The sequence below is a fragment of the Hemibagrus wyckioides genome, linkage group LG03 (assembly GCF_019097595.1).
Source record: "Hemibagrus wyckioides isolate EC202008001 linkage group LG03, SWU_Hwy_1.0, whole genome shotgun sequence".
NCBI lineage: Eukaryota > Metazoa > Chordata > Actinopteri > Siluriformes > Bagridae > Hemibagrus > Hemibagrus wyckioides.
In genome coordinates, this window is record NC_080712.1 from 29,796,064 (window position 1) to 29,818,406 (window position 22,343).

Sequence of the window (22,343 nt, forward strand, 5' to 3'; positions counted from 1 at the left end):
AAGGAAGGAACAGTGGTGATCCGGCAATTGGGTCATGGGTGGCCAAGGCTGATTGATGCATGTGGGGAGTGAAGACTGGTCCGTGTGATCCGATCCAACAGACGAGCTACTGTTGCTCAAATTGCTGAAGAAGTTAATGATGGTTCTGATAGAAAGGTGTCAGTGCATGACAGGTCAGGCAGCAAAAGGAGGACTAACACAATATTAGGCAGGTGGTCATAAAGTTATGCCTAGTCAGTGTAATTAAGAATATAATATAAAATATAACTAATCAATACCTTCTAACCAATCAGAATCATGTATTTAACAGCACTGTGGTATAAGATTATATTATATATAAGTCTCTCGGAATTAAAAATGTGAGGTTGTGACGTTGCCTGTATCATTATTATTTTTTTATAACAGGTCTATTGTCTGATAGGATGTCTCTATGTATCATATATGATATGATATTCAAGTATGGTGTTAATCATATTGTCCCGCACAAGTGCAGAAAAATACTGAAATGAAATGCTGGTATTAAGTTGGTAGAAGCCAATTTCGATTCACGAAATTGACACTAAACTGCATCAGGCTTTTAAAGGAGATATTCACAATATGTCAATTTATTTGTATAGCACTTTTAACAATGGGCATTGTATCAAAGCAAATATTATAAAGTTAAGTTACTATTTATCTCTATTGAGCAAGCCTGAGGCCATGGTGGTGAGGAAAAACTCCCTGAGATGATATGAGGAAAAAACTTTGACAGGAACCAGACTCAGAAGGAAACCTCATCCTTTCTTCAGCAGTTTATGGTCATTGTGCAACCTTGAGGAACTAATAGGTCAGTGTAGTTTCTGAGTTCATTACTGGCATAGCACTAATTCCATCCAACCTCGGAAAAAGGTTTCCTTACATGTAACCTATGAACTGAAGGCGTACTCGTGTGTACAGTCTTTTGTGGTCAATGTGTGCGTTGCGTGTTATTTACAGAGTTGCTCTTTGCAAATCACCTGAAACTAACTGTTACACACAATTTATCATATCGTACACCCAAATTTCTCCACCGCCATCCATCTCTACAAACATTTTTTTTGTTCGTCAGCTGATGCTTGTGGATTATCTCAAAGCTTTTTATATTTTGTTGGATTTACACTACTCACGAAAAGTTAAGGATGTTTGGCTTTTGGATGAAATTTATGGAAAATGTAAAAAGTTCACCCTACAGTGATATTATATCATGAAAGTAGGGCATTTAAGTAGAAGCATGCAATGGTGATTTCCTCATCTCAAACAATTTATTGAAACAAAAGCCAACAACAGTGGTGGGTATACCACAACAAAAAATGTCAATGTCTCAATAATCTGTCATGTGCCCTTGACCATCAATTACAGCTTGACAATGACGTCTCATGCTGTTCACGAGTCGACTTATTGTCTGCTGAGGCATGGCATTCCACTCTTCTTGAAGGGCGGCCCTCAGGTCATTGAGGTTCTGGGGTGCAGGGTTACGAGCCTCTACACTGCGACTCAGCTGATCCCATAGGTTTTCTATGGGATTCAGGTCTGGAGAAAGTGCAGGCCATTCCATTTGAGGTACCCCAGCCTCCAGCAGCCGCTCCCTAATGATGCGACCTCGATGAGCTGGAGCATTGTCGTCCATGAAGATGAAATTAGGCCTGTGTTGTTCATGCAGGGGCACAATGACTGGATTAATGATGTTATTCAGGTAGTATTGGCTTGTCACTGTACCATTCACAAGATGTAGGGCAGTTCTGTATTGAGTAGACACACCTGCCCAGACTGTAACGCCACCACAACAGTGGCTGATGCATAGCGCTCTCCTTGACGTCTCCAACATCGTTGGCGTCCATCATTTCTACTCAACATGAATCAGCATTCATCAGAGAACAGCACTGAGGCTCACTGGTCCCTCGTCCAGCGTAAATGCTCCCTGGACCGACGCCTGTGCCTGGTGGTGTGGTCAGGTACCCTTGCAGGTCATTTAGCACGCAGACCACGCTGATGTAAACGGTTTTGAATGGTCTGACGTGTCACTTGGGTGCCTCTCACCTCCCTTAAATGTGCCTAGAGTTGAGTGGCATTCATCATCCGGTTCCGCAGGGCACTGTTCACAATGAAGCGGTCATCAACATCAACGTGCCACTTCCCTCTGAGAACATCCTGTTTGAAGCCCTGCAATGGCGAGGTACTTTTGATCAATTGTCAGGTGTCGTCTTGGTCTCATGATATCGAAATGTGAACAGCATGATGAAGAGGACTGTTTAAATACTAATTCTAATTGAACCAGAAAATGTATTGGTCGATTCATGGATCAAACACCAGTTGTGAATTTTGCCGTTAAGCACCTTGTTAGAGAACAGCAAGTTATGCAAAAAGTACTGAAAGACTGAACAGCTGGACATGTGCATTCAAAAGTATTAGAGAAGGTCAAAATAAGTTCACTTGTAAAGGTTATTGTGCATTTTAGGTGCATACTGAAATTTCACCCGAAAGCCGAACATCCTTAACTTTTTGTGAGTAGTATATGAAACTATGTCTGCACACATGGTACAGAGTCAGTATGTATGTATTAAGTGCAAAAATCATAGTGGAAGACCACAGCCCACAGACAGACTGGGTTAATGTAGGCAGATCCACATCCAGGGATCCATGAATCAATACTGATGCAAAGATAAACACCAGAGAACAGCTCAAAGATTTAAAACGGAATGAAAAAAGAGAGGAGGAGAAAAAAACCCCAACAACTTTAAAATCCATTGCACAGGCTTCAAGAGAAAGGTAAATACACAGGAAACTCAGACTTTCAGAACAAGTCTAAGGTTAGGGTTGTTTTTAGTATATGCTTTGTGTAAATCCTACATTTTAAACAGCATTAATCAATCCCTCAAGAATTGTATGAAAAATTAATGCAAAATCTATCAAACAACACAATGTTTGTTTAAAAACACAACACAACACAATGTTTGTTTCTTGCAGATTATATATTTGTAATATTTGTCTGTTTTTATTGCTAGTAGTTTAAAACGAGAATCCTGTGCATGCGATTTCACCAACTTGAGTTGAATTGCAAATTTTAAAAACAAATACTGCAAAATCTAGCAAAATTCTTGGCCACAACAATTACAAAACTCCCTGGAGGCACTGAATAATAAAGAATGTTAGCAGTCAGGCATATTGATTGATTGATTGATCGATTGATTGGATCTGGATGAACGTTGCATTTTATTGTGTACCAGCTGTATATGGATGTTATATTGACAATGCTTCTTCACTTGACATGTTTGCACTGTATTTCTTATTATTATTTACTCTCAGTATCCAAGGAGCTGGCCCTCTATTCGGTACGACAGCCTTGTACCAACAATGGCCATATTTTCAGGTCAACTTTATTGGATAGTTCACCAGCTTTGACCGTGACGGTCATTTTAACAGAGTAGCAGTTTGGTGACTTGAGCTGATCTTGACGTTTTAGACAACAGACTTCTGTTGAATGGGGCAGTTGTAGCTCAAGCGGTTAAGGCTCTGGGTTGTTAAGCAGAAGATCAGGGTTCAAGCCCCAGCACATAAGCAAGGCCCCAAATCCCCTGCTCTAGGGGTGCATATGTATATGTGACAATAAAGGGAACTTAATGGGATGTGGTAGCTTAGTGATCGAGAAAATCCCAGGTCCACCAAGCTGCCACTGCTGGGCCCCTGAGAAAAGCCCTTAACCCTCAATTACTCAGTTGTATAAAAAGTGAGATAAATCAAAAGCTTTGGATAAAGGTGCCAGAAATGGTAGAGGAAGTGGTTGTTTTGGCACAAAGGTGCAAAGGCTTTGGGTTGTTAACTGGAAGATCAGGGTTCAAGCCCCAACACTACCAAGCTGCCACCATGTATTTATTTATTTATTTATTTATTTATTTATTTATCTATCTATTTATTTATTTATTTTAGGGCTGTCAAAATTAACGCGTTATTAATGCGTTAACGCAAATTCATTTTAACAGCACTAATTTTATTAACATGCGATTAACGCAGCGCGCATTTTCTGTTTGACCCTCAGCCTTGCCCGTAGTTTGGGAAATGGGAGATGCAGCAGCAAGCCGAAATTGAGAAAGAAAAACATCTTCTTTATATATAAAACGATGTCTGATGGTTCTGTCGACAAGACAAAAGTCTGCATTTATTGTGGATGTGAATTAAGTCATCACCGCAGCACGTTGAGTTTAAAATATCACTTGATGGCAAAGCATACAGCTGATACAGAGAGCTCTCCTGCCCCTCTCCTGCCCCTCTCCAAAGGCAGACAACACTAGATTGTTTTCAGCGGAGACGTAATGTGAACCTGTGTTATGTTCTTTTTCTTCATGTGTTTAATAGTCATGAACAAGTTATTTGAAAAACATGTCTATGTTCTTTATTAAGGTGGTTTCAGTAATAAATGTACACTTTGCATGTTTAGAAGAAGTGATCTGAAAATGTTAACAGGCTTGTGTAAGTAAAGCTCAGTGCAAAGAAATATGTAATTGTTTTCTATGTTCTTTTTTTCATGTTTAATAGACATGAACAAGAAAAATATCTATGACCTTTGAAACATGTCTAGTCTTCATGCTCTATGTTGAATATGGTTTCACTAATAATAAACAACATACATTTCAGTATTTGTCTATGCCCATGTTGATTAGAGTATTAAAAACTAAAAAAGTATTAATTTAAGGTACATTTGGATAAAATGGATAAAAATGTGCGATTAAGTTGCGATTAATCGCGAGTTAACTCATGACAATCATGCGATTAATCGCGATTAAATGTTTTAATCGATTGACAGCCCCAATGTATTCATTCATTCATTCATTCATTCATTCATTCATTCATTCATTCATTCATTCATTCATTTTCTTTAATATGTGGATTTTTTTCTGCATTGAAACCTTTTCAATGAGTTGTAGATTATAAAATGTAAAATTTTTCCCCCCATCCATCTGCATTCACTAATCCCATTGAATTTGGGATTCAATGTCAAATTGAATCAAGTCAAACGTTCAACAGGGAGTTACGTCACCCGAATTTCTTAATTTACCCCACAGTAACATTTTCGCACACATTTGTAAAGCGTATAAAATGAGATATTGTAACAGAATGGTTAGCTGAGCATTTCTTAGAAATAATAGCGTCCGCTCTGCTGCATTCCACTGCGGCTTTATTGGCTTCATCTTGTACGGCGTGTGGTTCGATAAAGCGTGTAAGGCTGCTGGTAATGCCGTTTTCAGCCAGCTTTAGTCAGATACACAAGCAGACACGCAGTGTACAACAGGAAAGTCTGCAGTGGCCTTCAGTCTTCTCTCGTACAGCATTAGATGGGTTTATTTATGTCGGAATAGGCATCGGAGGACGCGTGTGATAGGAGAATGGAAATGAATGAGGGAGCGTGTAAGGAACGAGGCTGTAAAGTAAAGCTGGAGCTGATATAAATCCAGACTGGTTCACTGCAGGGACTCTGTCGTTTTCTCTGCCTGTCATTCCTACTTGAATCTCTCTCTCTCTCTCTGTCTGTTTTTCTCTCACGCTTACCCAGCCACACACACACACATATTGCTGTAATGTATTCTGCCCAGCGGTCCTCTATCTATAATTGCCGGGCTTTTCAACTCTGACCCGTGGCTGCTGGCATGTGTTAATTCACACTCGTTGCAGACAGACCCTCTGGGGCGTGTGTGTGTGTGTGAGTGTGCTTTTTTGTTGGCGACGGAAGCTTCAGAGACGCAACAAAAAGGCAGTGTGTAAGCCAAAGTGGCTTTGTCTGTCAGGGTCACAGGCTTCTGCAAGGGTCAGTGAAGGAAGTGAACTAATGAATGCAGCACTCTCTCTCTCTCTTTGCCGCTCTGTCTATCTATCTATCTATCTATCTATCTATCTATCTATCTATCTATCTATCTATCTATCTATCTATCTATCTATCTATCTATCTCTCTCTCTTGCCTGAATTGCTAAATCATCTCTTTCACTCTCTATCTCTGTCAATCTTTCTCTTTCTTTCTTTCTTTATTTCTTTCTTTCTTTCTTTCTTTCTTTATTTCTTTCTTTCTTTGTACTTGATGAAGTCTTGATGAGAGTTTCTTAAATATTAATGCATGTTACTAATATGCTATTGTTTCTATAGTAACCGCTCACACGTGGTCTTGTATAGCGGGCGTAAACTATAAAGGGATGAAAATGACGCGTATGTTTCAGTTGATTTGAGGTTTTAACAGAAGGAGTACTTCAGAACGATCCGAGGGAAAAGCTGGAACTTTAGGTTTTCCGCTCAGGGAAGGTCTTCAGGGCAGACGAGTTCTTGCACTTCGTGATTTGTCTCTGATAGTGTCAAAGTGACAAAGTGTGTGTGTGTGTGGTTTTTTTTTTTATCTTAGTAGCTTCGAGAAAGAGAGATGCTGCTGATACAGGAATGGAAGTAACAGCGTTCTTTTTGGTTTTCCTTTATGCTGCTGTAGTCCTTAATTAACTTACTTTGAATAGTAAGAAAGCTAACTAGACAAACCTATATTTATTCCTTTATTACCTGCGATTTTATTCCTGAAAATTCTGAACAGACTTCCATGGAGTTGAACCTCTGCCTTGTTTACTGGCTCATTAACGGGCAGAGAGAGGGCGAGTGTGTGCAGCATAATGGTATGTGGCCAAGCTGGGCTTTGTGTGAGAGACAAAGTTAGTGTGTGAGGGTGAAAAAGAGTAAATTTCTGTGAGAAACTCTGTGTGTGATGCTTCTGATTATTCCGGAGTTGTGTTCACTGCCGAGGAAAAAGAAAAACACAGATTTTTACCGATTCTCTCTCTTGTGCCGTCTGTCTTTGCGGCTCTCTCAGTGCCTTGTACGCTCTGTGTGTGTGTGTGTGTGTGTGTGTGTGTGTGTGTAGGACTCCATTTGTATGGTGGGCTGATAGCACACAGGCTAAAGTGGTAAAGGTCTCACACGTTTTATATTTACACTCATCAAAAACTGTGATTGAGAATGTTGCTGCAGAGGTGGTGTGTGTGTGTGTGTGTGTGTGTGTGTGAGAGAGAGAGAGTGCATGTGTGGGTGATGGATAGGGATTGGTATCTTAATGCATTTAGCGACCATTGGTGTCATTTGAATCCCTGTGCATCTCTTCTATCTGTAGTCATCACATTTCATATCACACACACACACACACACACACACACACTGCAGCACCTCCACCTGTTCCTTCAACACCCAGACTCTTGGCTACTGCCAACTCCACAATGTTGTACCTTCTTCTGGTTATTGGAACACAGCCTCAGTTGCAGCTCACTTGCCTTCTGCACTCATGACGAAGTACACTTGATTTTCCTGTTCAAAAAAAAAATCTCAAGAACTTTACTTAGCCTCCATCGTCGTTCACGCCAAGGTCAGGAGTCTTCCTCCTCAAAAAGCCTCCTCTTACATTGTACCCCCTTCCCTTTGCCAAGTGATTAGGGGAAGTGTTTAAGGTTGTACTGTAACATGGTGCTGTCTAATTAAACTCTAATTAAGCTTGAGTCCTGGTCATTTGTCTAAGCTTTCACAGCTCTCCCTTTTTCACTTCCTGACCTTCTTGAACTCTTTTTGTCTCTGATCCTACAATGTCCGGTGTGCTCTCTCTCTCTCTCTCTCTCTCTCTCTCTTTTTTCACACCCTCACTCTCTCACCTCTTCTCCTGCATGACTCCATTCTCACCTTGCCATGGCTATTAGCATCCTGAAGAGAGAAAGATTGAGTAGAATGAAGAACATATGCTGCTCTGTGAGACTCAGCTCGACGTTGCGTGTATACACACACACACACACACACACACACACACACACACACACACAGAGTTAAAGAAGTTCTAATTTTAACCTGCACCAGCTGCTTACCTTTTCACAACTCTGTTGTTGTGCAGCAGAGGCAGGTGTGTGTGTGTGTGTGTGTATGAGTGTTAGAGACACACACACAAACACACATGGGACTAAAATGACTTTTTTTTTTTTTTACCTGGACACAAAGAGACTCTGGTGCTGCCAAAAAGATGGAGTAGTTTTTTTTTCGATCATTACTATGCGCTCCTGATTTTTGACAACCAGATCTGTTTCTTTTTCTCTCTTACTATCTCGCTCTCTCTCTCTCTCACACACACACACACACACACACACACACAAAAGAAGTCGAAGGTTACTGCAACAGAAACGTTCTGTTCCTGTGTAGCTCTGTTTCCACCTGCTTTTATGCAGATTTTACATTTTTGAAAGGAAACAAGCAAAGAGACAAAAAAAAAAAGACGCCTACATAACACACAAAATAAACAGCTTGGTGGAAAAGTAGGAAAGTTAGCACACAAGGATGAAACGAACACGGAAGGAAGTAAGGGAGTAAACACGGCAGGGTGTGCGGTTACAGGAAAGTAATCAGCGGCGGTGGTGTGGAGAGATGCTGATACCACCCCAAGTTTTTACCTTTCTGTTTCTATTCATTTAAAAACAAGTTCCCGTTATCACTTGTGTTACAGCAGCTAGAAACGGTCATTCCTTCCCTCAGCATTTTTTTGCCTTTCAGTCCCACACATACACACACACACGGTCAGACACACATTCTCTGGTTTCCATAGCGATGCCGTCAGCTTGGTAGGACTTGATATGACCCGTGACATGCTCTTTGAGAGAGCTCAACACAGACAGAATGCCCGTCAGTAGCCGGGTGCTTGCTCTTTGTTTCTTCTCCCCACAGTCATTTTTTTTTTTTCTTCTCTCGTACATTTCTGCCCTGTCTCTCCTCCTGTCACTCTGAGCCCAAGATCTTAGCCAAGGCTGGAGCTTTATCTGTGTTTGACCATTTCTCCTGCTTTCTCCCCCTCTCTAGCTTTCTTCCCTTCTTTCTCTCTAGCATTCTCCCTCTCTCTGTCTCTGTCTCTCTCTCTCTCTAGCTTTCTTCCCCTCTCTCTGTCTCTCTCTCTCTCTAGAATTCTCTCTCTCTCTCCCCACTGTCTCTCTCTCTCTTTCTTCCTCTCTCTCTTATACCTTTCTTCCGCTCTCTCTCTCTCTCTCTCTCTCTCTCTCTCTTTCTTCCTCTCTCTTATACCTTTCTTCCGCTCTCTCTCGCTCTCTCTCTCTCTCTCTCTCTCTCTCTCTCTCTATCTCTTTCTTCTTCTCTGTCTGTCAGTCTCTCTCTCTCTCACTCTAGATGAATCTCTTTGTCTCTGTCTGTCCTTCTTTCTGTCTCAACTATTCATTCAAGGTCTTCGTTTCTAACGTGCAGGTCTGTGTGTCTCTATCTGCGAGTCTTCGATCTTTCTCTCCTGTGATCTCTATTTTTTTGTTTTTTCCCCAAAATTTTAAATTCTGACCACTGACCACTTACCCCTACACACCGTCTCCCAGTGTAACAGTCATTATATGTGATTTTTCATAGTTCTTCACATGCTTGTGTTCGTTTTGCCCGTTTGTTTGTTTGTTTTGTCCCTGTCCTGATGTTCTGCTATCTTACTCTCTGCACCTGTACCCTGTACTTGATGAGCTTTTCAGTCTTGTTCATGCGTTCCACAGCTCTGTTGAATTCTGAATTCTGATTGGCCGGACGATGTTGTTTGTTTATTTTTGTTTGTTTAAAACAGCAGCATGGACAGAACGACAGAGTGCAAGTTTATATTAATGCACGTGTTCTAATTCTTAATAGCAACTCGTTAGCTAATAAGCTAGGCTAAGAAGAAACAAATTAAAGAGTGTATTGTACTCATTGTTATGCTGAAGCAATCTTTGTGGAAGAAGACCCTGGTCAGCACTTGGAAAGACCGTAAGAAGGGAGCGTATTTTTGTCTCATTAACTACAAGAGAGAAATAAAAGGCGGCTGGTGTTGGAGCGATTGTTTACAGCTGCTATACCGTAAGCGATAACAGGAACTATGCTGTCTTGTGGATGTAACTATAAATGTAACAGTTAAGACATCATGCCCCATTGTGTTTTATTCTCTGCGCATCGCTGCCTTACTGTGTATTGACCCTTCGGACTACAGTTGTTTGATTCGCCGTAATAAAGCCCACGTCGAAAGCCCAAGCAGAGGTCATTCTCTCTATTGTCAGGAGTTTAAATTTCGGCTTTGCTTTAGCCGACTGTGCCAAGAGTCCAAGAGAGCATAATTGGTCCACCTATCTCTCCTGTCAATCTCTGCTGTCTGTGAGCTGGTGTGTACTGGAGAGGGCAGTTAGGGCTGTCCTCCAAGTTTATCTACCTTGAGACGTTACACGAGCAGCAGTCTGATAAGATGCCGAGTCTGGCTCAGCAGCCGAGCCTTTAGCCGCCCCGGGTTACTAGCTGAGATGGAATAAGTAGCCGAGACCTGACAACGACTACTCTAGGAAGGTGTATGTATACAGTGTGTAGTGGATAGATGTCTCAGGGGCTGGGAATAATGACTCTGACATCCCTGGGTTAGGAAAACATAAATCTATTTGACCAAAACAAGATGGAAAGTATACTTTCCAACTGTGATCACGCTGGTAAAGGAGACAGTTTAATAAACATCCAGGCAAAATGTCACTCTGTCTAAAGACACCCAAAAGCTTGCCAGGTTTCTAGCCATAACAAAACAGACTCGAGCTTAAACAATCAAAATCACTCTTATAACGTCATCATCAAAACAGAGAAGAGTGCTTACAAGTTCTCTACAAATGACAAATATGGGGTTTAGGAAAAAAGCTAGCAAATTTCACTCAACCGGACCTTTTTTGCTAGCTAGTTTGACGTCTAGCTACTTTTCTGGTGCACCTTATCATCCAGAGTGTGTGAGTTTCAATCCTGGTGAAATGGTGGGATTGAAATTGGCCTGGTGGGAAGGCTGTACTCACAATCACAACAGCGTTAGCCAATCGTGGGCAGCTTGTGTATGAGGAAGACATGCTTGAGTTGCACCTTCCTCTAAGTGTGTTATGTTGCCATGTGTTGCGCTTGTGTTAGCGTTCACTCTTCGTGGTTGGTAGCTGTTATACGATAGATGATGTATGTTTACTTGAATTTGTTAAAAGAAATGTGCTGACAAGGTAAGAAAAAATCTGAAATGAGAGCACTGGTTATCAAAGTTTCTAACTTTCCAGCTTTCATGCCTGTAAGAAGAGAAGTGTTTCAATTCTCCAGGAGGTTCTGCTGCTTTGAGATGGACCACCTGGGAAAAGAGAGAGAGGAGTAACAAAAGGAGGAGAAGAAGAAGTAAGAGATTTTGCCCTTGGCACTGTAAGACCGTAGCTGACGCTTTAATACTAATTTGCCCTTGGCGAACAAATCCTAAAGTGAAATTGCCGCTCTAAGATGCGTAACGTTTTAATACATGGACGAGGCTCTCGCTGATAGAGACGACAGGAGAAGAGAAAGAGAATGACTTGTTGATGGATAGAGGGGTAATTTGGATCGTTATGGTGATAAATGTCAGCACATGAGCAATAAAGTTGTTTGTACCTCGTTACACAGATGCCTTTTTCCCTGGGAGATGATGTTCTGCCAAAGTTTGAGCTGCTGAAGATGAGACGATGGAAGATATCAAAAGCATGTTATATTGAACTGAATAAAAAACCTGCAAGTATTGCTTACATACGGACGCTATGCTGGGGAAGAGTCAATAGGCAGGTCAAGAGAGTCTTCTATACCACATGACACTTGACTCGATCTGTCTCTCTTTCTCTGGCTACGTCTCTGTCTCACTCATTCATAGTCAGTCTCTCTCAGTGTGTCTCACTCTTTCTGTCTGTCTATCTGTTTCTCTCTCTGTCTCATACTGTCTGACTCTTTGTCTCACTCTGTCTCTGTATGTCTCTCTGTCTGTCTGTCTATATGTCTATCTGTCTCTCTCTATGTCTGTTTCTCTCTCTGTCTCACACTGTCTGTCTCTTTGTCTCACTCTGCCTCTGTATGTCTGTCTGTCTCTCTCTATGTCTGTTTCTCTCTGTCTCACACTGTCTGTCTCTCTGTCTTACTCTCTCTGTATGTAAACTGTCTGTCTGTCTGTCTCTCTCTCTTCTTCTGTTTCACACTGCCTGTCTCTCTCTTGTGCATTCTGTCCCTCCATGCCTCTTTCTCTCTTCCTGTCTGTCTGTCTCTCTTCCTGCCTGTCTGTATCTGTCTGTCTGTTTTTTCTCTCTCTGTCTCACACTGTCTCACTTACTCACTAAATTTTTCCCTGTCTGTCTGTCTCTCTTTTTGTCTGTTTCTCTCTCTGTCTCACTCTGTCTCTCTCACTTGAGCATGTACTAAATCTCTCCATCTGTCAATCTGTCTGTCTCTCTGTTTGTCTGTCTGTGTGTCTCTCTCCTTCTGTTTCTCTCTCTGTCACACTGTCTGTCTTGCTCTCTTTGTCTGTCTGTCTCTCTGTCTGTCTTTCTGTTTCTCTCTCTGTCTCTCTCACTTCATCACTTGATCTCACTTACTCCCTGTCTGTCTGACTGTATCTCTCTCCCTCTGTCTCACTCTCTGTCTCTAACTCCGCTGTCTCTCTCTCTCACTCGCTCACTCACTAACTCCCTGTTGGTTTCTCTCTCTCTCTCTCTCTCTCTCTCTCTCTCTCTCCCTCTCTCTCTCTCTCTCTCTCTCTCTCTCTCTCTCTCTCAAACACACACACACACACATTCTGTCCTTGGGGCTGATTTGGCTGTACTCTCTGTGGTGTTTGGACAGGCTCATCCTGATCCACTCACCCTCATCCTGTCTACTAACTGCCTGTTTGAAACTTGGCTGGCAGACTGCATTGTTGTTGTTGTGCGTGTGTGTGTTTAGTTGTGTGTTGTTTTGTGATTAAATGGTCGTGTTTGTGCAGTGATCTCTGTGCAGTGTGTGTGTGTGTGTGGGTCTGGAAACACACAGCTCTGAAGTTAACATGTGCATGTTTGCTGTCTGATTAAACTTGGATTAAAGTTGTTGATCCCCTGAGCAAAGCAAGAGAATAACAAAGCATTTGTGATTCTTTTCTTTTTCTTTTTATGATATTAAACAGCATACTTAATTATTAAATTTTTTTATTTTGTACCTTAAAAAAAAAAAAGCTTAACATGTAAGTAAGAACTAAACACAGGTAGGAATTGAAATTTAGAAGTGCAGACACTGGATCCATCCTTCTGGAGTGTAGCTTGACCGTGTCCGTGTCCAAGGTGTGTGTGTGTTTATTTATACTGAGAAAATCTCAGTTATTTTGCCCACAGGAAGTGACTTCTCATATGCTGCTGTCTGACACTGGGCTTATGGTGCCATTCTAGCTTAATTTTTGTCTTTTAATTAAATCCATATATCTACTGCGACCTCGACTTGGTCCTGCCTTACGATAACGGTCACACGATGCCACCCGACTGACCTCGCTTATGTTTCTTTGAAATGAAAAAAAAAAAAAAGATAGAGGGAAGAAGGATTGCTTTTCATTGTGCAATGCAACTCCAATATTACACTTTATGCCATTCTCTTCTTCTTATTTCTTAAACTCTTTTAATCAGTTGTTTCGTCACACAGATTCATGAAGCCCACGTGCATAAGCATTGCCTTTTTTCATCAATTACAGCATTCACATTTATTCATTTCACATCACAGGCTCTGAATCCACTGATAGATCAGCTGTTTAAGAAATTGAATTGTCTGTGAAGAAAAATACAATATTTGAGCGATTCTTATCTGTCTTGGTTGTCTGTATATACTGTAATTTTTGTTGAAACTATCAGACTTTTTTTTTCATCCAGGAAAAGTGTTAACTAGGAAAGACAGCAGCATATGAATAGATAACGACTCCTGGGAAATGATGAGATAACGACAGCTGGAGAATTTTGAGAATTACTTCCTTTTTTTTTTGCGCTCTTAATTTTAAATTCAATTCGGTGAGAGCCGCTACTTATCTGTATGCATGAACGCGTCTGATGAGGCACCTGACCTTATCCGCCATGCTTACATGTGTGTTAACAGAAATCCAATCACTTTCCTTCCTGGCTTCTTTTTTTAAGACTTAAATCTATGTCAGTATTTACAGCAGGAACGTTCCTTGTATTTGGAGTTGGAAGTTAATTTTAAGTCAGAACATGTTGATTATTTTAAGAGCTCTGCATCTTGATTATGCAAACTGTAGCTGGAAGATTTTTCTTGCGTTGAAAGAGCAGCTGGACCACTTGCCTTTAAACACCAGCACTCGCCTTGAAGCCCAAATTTTTATCCATAAAATAATTGTTCCATGAGATGAGCAATGTGTTGATGGTGGTATCACTTTGCCTCCCTCTACAGATTGTGTATGCTTCAACACCCAATGTTAATTGTTGCCATGTCTTAATGACTAATGCCTGCTATTGACTCAATTAGGGAAGTCCTCTGTGAGTCCTCTTATAGAGCTTCTTATAAATAAGCATAACTGATGGACGCTGTACAGCTCTAGTAGCAGAAAGGCGTCCTTTTTTTTTTCTCTCCCACGAGCACACACATGAAGTCGTCTTGGACTAGCCAGCAGCAGCTGAAGCTGTCAGAGTGAGCTTCCCTAAGTGGAGTTGATGCCTGTCACTGACTCGGCTGTTTAATGCCAATAGCTGTGTTTGTCTGACAGCCGATCTGTATTGAGTCATAGTGAAAGGTATCGACTCAGCAAAACTGCCTTCAGTCCTTCAGCATCTCCAGCAGTCCTTAATGTAGCAGCGTGGGCGATTTTCCTGAGTTACACTCCGCTCTATCCGCTGTAAGCGTTCTCAGAACCTTTTAACATCCACGCAGAATAAAACATCCGTGATTTTAGGAAAAAAAAATCAAAATAGCAGTTGCTAATAGTAGTAGTACCGGTAGTAGTAGCTGTTAGTAGACATGGTGTGTTGCTAATACTTTACCAGTGATGCATTTCTCTCTGGTCAAATGGCTGTTAAATCCATAAAGCACACATTACATACATGCTATAAGCTACACTCTCACTAGTGTAATTTTAAGTTAGAGCGGAGAGAGAGTACTGATCCCTACCACCAGAGAGTATGGCAAATTTTGCTCTCTTGGACTTCTGCCCACAAATGACATCAAACTCATCAATCTCTCTGCTGCACCAGTTACTAACACTACCCTCTTGTATAGGAATTCTTTCCAATTCCATCTCCTCCTACAAAGCATTTAACCAATGCCACTATTTCCCAAAGGAAATCTGACCAATTGCACCATCTTCCAAAGGTTTGACAAATCCCCCCTTCCTGTAGGAATTTTGCCCTATTATGCAACAAGTTTGCCCAGTCCCACTCTGCGTAAGTAGCATGTTTGACCTACCCCCCCCCCCCCCCATTCTGACCAGTCCACACTGTTTAAGTAGCAAATTTGACCTATCCCACCTTTTACCAAAGGAATTCTGGCCAATCCCACCTGCTACCACAGAAAGTTTGGCTAATCCCACACTTTCCTGTACATAATCTGACTAATCCTGCCCTCTCGTTCAGATATTTGCCCAATCCTAACCTCTCTCAAAGGAATTCTGAACAATTCCAACCTGCTTAAGTAGCAAGTTTGACCTATCCCACCCTTTTCAAGTAATTCTGACCAATCCACCCTGCATAAGTAGCAAGTTTGACCTATCCCACCCTTTCCAAGCAATTCTGACCAATCCACCCTGCATAAGTAGCAAGTTTGACCTATCCCACCCTTTCCAAGTAATTCTGACCAATCCACCCTGCTTAATAAAACCCTGCCATTTATTATTATTGAAGATGTATGAACAAACGTGGTAAATGCGTCACACACCACTGCCTGAGCAACCCTCCACTACACTCACATATTATTCACTGTGGCCTTTCTTTGTCCTGTGAGGTTCATATCTGTATGTCCGCCCTTGTCCACATGAAAGTAAAAATGCCTGCCTCTAGGACTTTTCTGGGTCCTGCAAATTATACTGACTTGATTAGACCCTTCAACTTGCCAACACTAATTTGTAAAGCTGGTTGTCCAGGGCCAAATGGATATAAGTGATTTTCATGATTATTCTGGTTTTCCCTGTCCCTGTCTTTCTGTGGCTTTGCAACATGGGCTAAGTTTATCTGAAGTGAAACAGTGTGTTTGGCTCCTCACTAATTTACTACAAGATTTATGCCAAGGCACCAAAGAGGTCATGGAAATGGGAGACAGATAGAGGAGAGGGAGATAAAGCGAGGAAAGAGGACGGCAGCATGCTCCAGAAAAGACGGTGGAAAGGTATGACCCAGAGCGCAGTGATCCCCCAGAGGAGGCAGGTGCAGGTGGAGATCCTTTCTTGTTGCTCATTCTGGTTGGATATTAGAGTGTAGATATACATAATGTGTCATAAATCGAATATAAAATAATAAATATGGCCGCTTCTTTTACTCCAGTTTCTTCAATAATATTTAATCTATTTCAGACTTCAGAGTCATCCCACATGCGAAAAAGCAGATATCTGATGATCCTGGTCACTTTCTGTATATTTACTTCCTTGTTTTTATGCAGAACATCTGATTAAAAATGCAACTATAAGTCAGTTTGGCTCTTTGCTTTCTCTCGAATGTTTGGCTTTCATCAAACTTCCCAGTGTGCCACATCAGTTTCAGTTTACAGTCCAGCTTTCTGCTTTGCTCTCCATTTTGTTTCTCTTCTTTCGCTCCTCCTCGACATCCTGGTTTCACTCTGCTGATCTGTGACTGGACTGGCTGTGATAACTTGCAAAGTGAAAGAGAGAGAGAGCGAGAGAGAGCCGGCTGTGTTTATTTTCAGACTTAGATAGATGGCTGGATGAACAGAGAGGATGAGTGAAGAGGGAGAGAATGAAAGAGAGATATATGGAGGGTGTTCTTTGCTGGCTGGAGTTGTAACACACTGGGAAATAGTCATTATTCATCATGCAAATGAGGCACAAGCTGCCCTAAGGATGGATACACACACACACACACACACACACACACTGCTCATTCACTCTCCACTCATAATAACTACAAGATTCATTGAGCTCTGAAACTGAAATAAGAGGTCGTAGACTGAGGATTATTCAGATATTATTAAGGTACATGTTCATTTTTTATGAATACCAGGATTAAAACCATTTTGTTATCAAAAACCATTATTAAAAAAAAAATCTAATTATGAAATTTCTTCATTTATATGCCTTCTTTTTTCATGCTCAACTGTGGAGATGAAATCAGGCTATTAGGCTAGCTATTCAAACCAATTCAAATGGTCTTTTATGAAAAACTGAAATATAATAATAATAATAATAATAATAATAATAATAACAACAACAATCATAATTATGTCTTACCACTTGTTGCTTGAAACATTGATGTGTAAATTAATGAACTATGCCTACAATTTGGATGGAATTTACTGGAAAGTATAGATTTATAAAAAGAAAAAAAAATATTGATTTGTGTGAGATCAAATACTGGGTGATTTATGAAGCATTAAAAGAAAACACTATTTAAATGCATTGTTTTCCCTGTGCTATTTGTTCTCAAGAGCCATTGTGAAATATCCAACAGACTTCCAAAGAATTAAAATTAAAACTTAAACCAAAAGCCAACCAGAAGTGTCGGAAAAAAAAAGCTATGAATATATATATATATATATATATATATATATATATATATATATATATATATATACACTACTCACAAAAAGCTAAGGATATTTGGCTTTTGGGTGAAATTTATGGAAAATGTAAAAAGTTCACCCTACAGTGATATTATATCATGAAAGTAGGGCATTTAAGTAGAAGCATGCAATGGTGATTTCCTCATCTCAAACAATTTATTGAAACAAAAGCCAACAACAGTGGTGGGTATACCACAACAAAAAATGTCAGTGTCTCAATAATTTGTCATGTGCCCTTGACCATCAATTACAGCTTGACAGCGACGTCTCATGCTGTTCACGAGTCGACTTATTGTCTGCTGAGGCATGGCATTACACTCTTCTTGAAGGGCGGCCCTCGGGTCATTGAGGTTCTGGGGTGCAGGGTTACGAGCCTCTACACTGCGACTCAGCTGATCCCATAGGTTTTCTATGGGATTCAGGTCTGGAGAAAGTGCAGGCCACTCCATTTGAGGTACCCCAGCCTCCAGCAGCCGTTCCCTAATGATGCGACCTCGATGAGCTGGAGCATTGTCGTCCATGAAGATGAAATTAGGCCTGTGTTGTTCATGCAGGGGCACAATGACTGGATTAATGATGTTATTCAGGTAGTATTGGCTTGTCACTGTACCATTCACAAGATGTAGGGCAGTTCTGTATTGAGTAGCCACACCTGCCCAGACTGTAACACCACCACAACAGTGGCTGATGCATAACGCTCTCCTTGACATCTCCAATATCGTTGGCGGCCATCATTTCTGCTCAACGTGAATCGACTTTAATACGACTTTACAAACTTTCACTCAGAACAGCACTGAGGCCCACTGGTCCCTCGTCCAGCGTAAATGCTCCCTGGCCCATGCAAGACGATGACGCCTGTGCCTGGTGGTGTGGTCAGGTACCCTTGCAGGTCATCTAGCACGCAGACCACACTGATGTAAACGGTTTTGAATGGTCTGACGTGACACTTGGGTGCCTCTCACCTCCCTTAAATGTGCCTGGAGTTGAGTGGCATTCATCATCCAGTTCCGCAGGGCACTGTGCACAATGAAGCGGTCATCAACGTGGGATGTGACCAAAGGACGTCCACTTCTATGTCTTTCTGTGACTCTTCCAGTCTTTCTGTATCTCTGTCGCAACCTGCTGATGACACTCTGTGACACTCTAAGCTCAGTGGCCACTTCCCTCTGAGAACATCCTGTTTGAAGCCTCGCAATGGCGAGGTACTGTTGATCAATTGTCAGGTGTCGTCTTGGTCTCATGATATCGAAATGTGAACAGCATGATGAAGAGGACTGTTTAAATACCAATTCTAATTGAACCAGAAAATGTATTGGTCGATTCATGGATCAAACACCAGTTGTGAATTTTGCCGTTAAGCACCTTGTTAGAGAACAGCAAGTTATGCAAAAAGTACTGAAACACTGAACAGTTGGACATGTGCATTCAAAAGTGAAGAGAAGGTCAAATTAAGTTCACCTGTAAAGGTTATTGTGCATTTTAGGTGCATACTGAAATTTCACCCGAAAGCCCAATATCCTTAACTTTTTGTGAGTAGTGTATATATATAATTTATTTATTTATTTTTTAAGTGTAAGTATGAGGGTGTTTTTCCATTGCTGTTAGCTTCAGAAGTATCTTTACTTGGGCTTGTGGTAGTCCTAATATGTTCTAATTATGAGATAGTTAAGTTGCGTTCTCCTTAATAAAACTTTAATTGTCAGAAATTTGGTTAAACTAATTGCCTGTTAGTTTCTACTTGCAATCAGCTATCTAGTGATTTTAAGGCTCTGTAAGTCTAAGGTAAAAAGGTGTATTAAGGTAAAAACAGCCTGAGCTACAATTAGTTCACCCAAACTAAAAGACAGAAAGTGCCAAACACGAACAGAAAATGATTTTCATCTCATTCCAACAATAGTAGACAATGACGTGCTGCATGGATCCAATTTATACAAAGTGTTTGCTTTCAGAATTTGTGCTTTTGTGATGATTTGTTGTGAAGCCTTCGCTTCGATATACGATCCGAAGGGAGCCCCTCCCTGTCTAGCGACCAGCCGAGAGCGATTTAAGTGTTGCGAGGTGAAAAATTGCTGTCAGCTTTAATACTAGGCCACTCCAATTAGCAAGAGCCACATTGCTTCGCTTCTCCTCATTTGCATAAACGTAATCTCATCATTTTTGCAGTCTCCGTATCGTTCATGTTAAATGGTCCATGCAGACGCAGTCAGTAATTAAAAACACAACGTCGGTAATTATTGTCAGCCTTGATAAATACGAAAAACTGGCTCATCGCAATAATCTCCAACAGGAAAATAAAACTCTTAGGACGGGAGCTGGAAGCATCATCCCTTTCATCTTATACTATGGTCTTGTGTTTCTGAGAAAATACCTTTTTAATGCCATGATGATGTTTTCACAGAATATGTTGGAGCTAAATGAGGGGTTAAACTTCTAGTTCTGATTAGTGCTACTGAGAATCAGATATTCTTTATGTTCTCAGTCACTCACTCAGAAATCCTCACATGCTGTGGATTCACACCTCCAACACACTTGAAGTGTCTGACCTATAATACTGCTAAGCTATAAAAGGCCTTGCCCTTGAGACTCGCTCTCACACACAGACACACAAACAAAGCCAGAAGTCTCTTCACATCTGCAGGCTGTATTCACAGAAAACTCCTATCTCACCACTGAGAGTTTGAAACTCTGGTGATAGCTTCCACTTCCAAAGCTAAAAAGTTTTTTCCTCAACCCTCTTCAAACATTAATGGCTAAGAGGAACTTCATAAACTGAAAAAAAAGGCCAGGATCAGCTCAATTGCTACTGATTTTATGCTACAGTTTTTAATAAGCAACCTTCAGGACAGCTTAGTGTGCTTTGTTTTAATATTACTGTTAAACAGTTTTGCCTCAAACTGAGGTTTTAGGTTGATATTCCACACGTCAGACATTTAATATTCCTCACATCCAAAGGTATCATGCTATTGCAAGGAACAAACCATGTATATTTTAGGAATTTTTATCAGGCGGTTACCTTACTAAAAAAACTTTTTACAGTGAATTAAATTTACAGTTGAACTAAAACAGCATGCTGCTGCTTTCTTTCTTTCCAAATTTGAGTAGAACACACAGGGAGAGCTGCAGGAATTTCTGTATAACTGCTGACTTCAGGATTTTGAGCAAGTGAGAAAAATCCATTGTACTCTGCCAGTCATCAATAAAGCGTTAGAGGTAACGCAGGCCTCATTTTGCTAGTAATGGCGGTAATTAATTAGTGCCATGTAATCAGACCACCCTACAATTTATTGTCGAGTATAAAGGAGCACTGCCTCGTTTTCAGCCTTGAAGAGCTCTGAGGAGCTCGAAAACTCTGATTTCTACTTTCCATACGGGTCTTTGTGTAACCCTGGCTCACAAATGAAAAATCACTTGTGCAGCAGTAGTATAAACTAGCTGAGCACAAATGAAAAGAATGTATTTATCAAGGTGAATATTTGTTGTTTTGTGCTGGCGTTTGTATTAGCTTCATTGGCAGCTTAGCAAAGCAAGATATCCGTGAGAGATTTCTGATTTCCTTTCAAGTCTTATTTTGCCTTGTACCGTCTCAGATACATTTAATAAGAGTTAAACTTATTAAGGTTTTTGTGTTCAGACACTAAATAGGATCTAATTGCAAGTAGGAACTATAGTTGTGATGCCCATGGGCATTTTTGTGTAATGTATTAGGAGAGCTTTTGTAACACTTGTGTAACATATACCTTCTTTTGTGTGAAACAACCAACAAGCCTTGAGAGTAGCATTTATATCATGAAGAAGGCAGGAACTATTTCATGATGTTTGACTATGAGAGCTTTCTATCTGCATCTTTACACTTTGCAATGGACCTTTGTTTTAACCTGATGTGGTTTTGTGTCAAGGGTTTCATTAATCTCTCTCTATTTCTTTCTCTCTCTCTCAGCTCCTGCCAATGCCCAGATCGTTCACTCTGGCCAGGCGTGTGTGGTGAAGGAGGATAACATCAGCGAGAGGATCTACACCATCCGTGAAGGCGACACGCTTGTGCTACAGTGCCTGGTTAAGGGGCATCCACGGCCACAGGTACGCACTTGTACATAAGGATCAAAGACCTTACATATGCATTATCAATCTAAACTTCCTGGTTGACTGGGTTCTTCAAGGCATAAGGCTTGAGACACCAAGCCAGAGGTTCTGCCACCCTGTTGCAAGCTTCTATATAGCCTCAGTCATGTGATACACCATGCCAACTCCTCCTAAAATTACTCAGTTATTCAAGGCTTTAAGATGAGGTTCAGCATAGGGATTGGGTAGAGACAAAAGCAAAGGTTCTGCCATCCTGTTGCAAGCTCCTACATAGCCATAGTTATGCGACACACCAGGCAAAACCCTTCTTCTTAAGGCTTGAGGAGACATGAAGCCAGAGGTTCTGTCACCCTGTTGCAAGCTTCTAAATAGCCAAAGCCATGTTATACACCATGCCAAACCTGCAGACACCTTATTTTGCCCTACTTGTCAAGTCGACAGTGCTTCTCACTGACTAAACTTTGGGCAATCTCCTCCTTAAAGAAATGGGTTCTTCAAGGTACTAAGATGAGGTTCAGGATAGGGCTTGGGTAGAGACAAAAACGAAGGTTCTGCCACCCTGTTGCAAACTCCTACATAGCCATAGTTATGAGACACACCAGGCAAAATCCTTCTTCTTAAGGCTAGAGGAGAAACAAAGTCAGAGGTTCTGCCACCCTGTTGCAAGCTTCTGAATAGCGAGAGTGATGTAATA

General features: G+C 41.0%; 1 protein-coding gene across 1 annotated transcript in view; it reads left to right on the forward strand.

Annotated features, from left to right (window-relative positions):
- LOC131351081 (MAM domain-containing glycosylphosphatidylinositol anchor protein 1) overlaps positions 1-22,343 on the forward strand; it is a 200,064-nt gene that overhangs the window by 23,365 nt on the left and 154,356 nt on the right. The window contains exon 3 of the mRNA XM_058386253.1: positions 21,507-21,646. Coding sequence (XP_058242236.1) covers positions 21,507-21,646 — 140 coding nt within the window. The remainder of the gene's footprint in view (positions 1-21,506; positions 21,647-22,343) is intronic.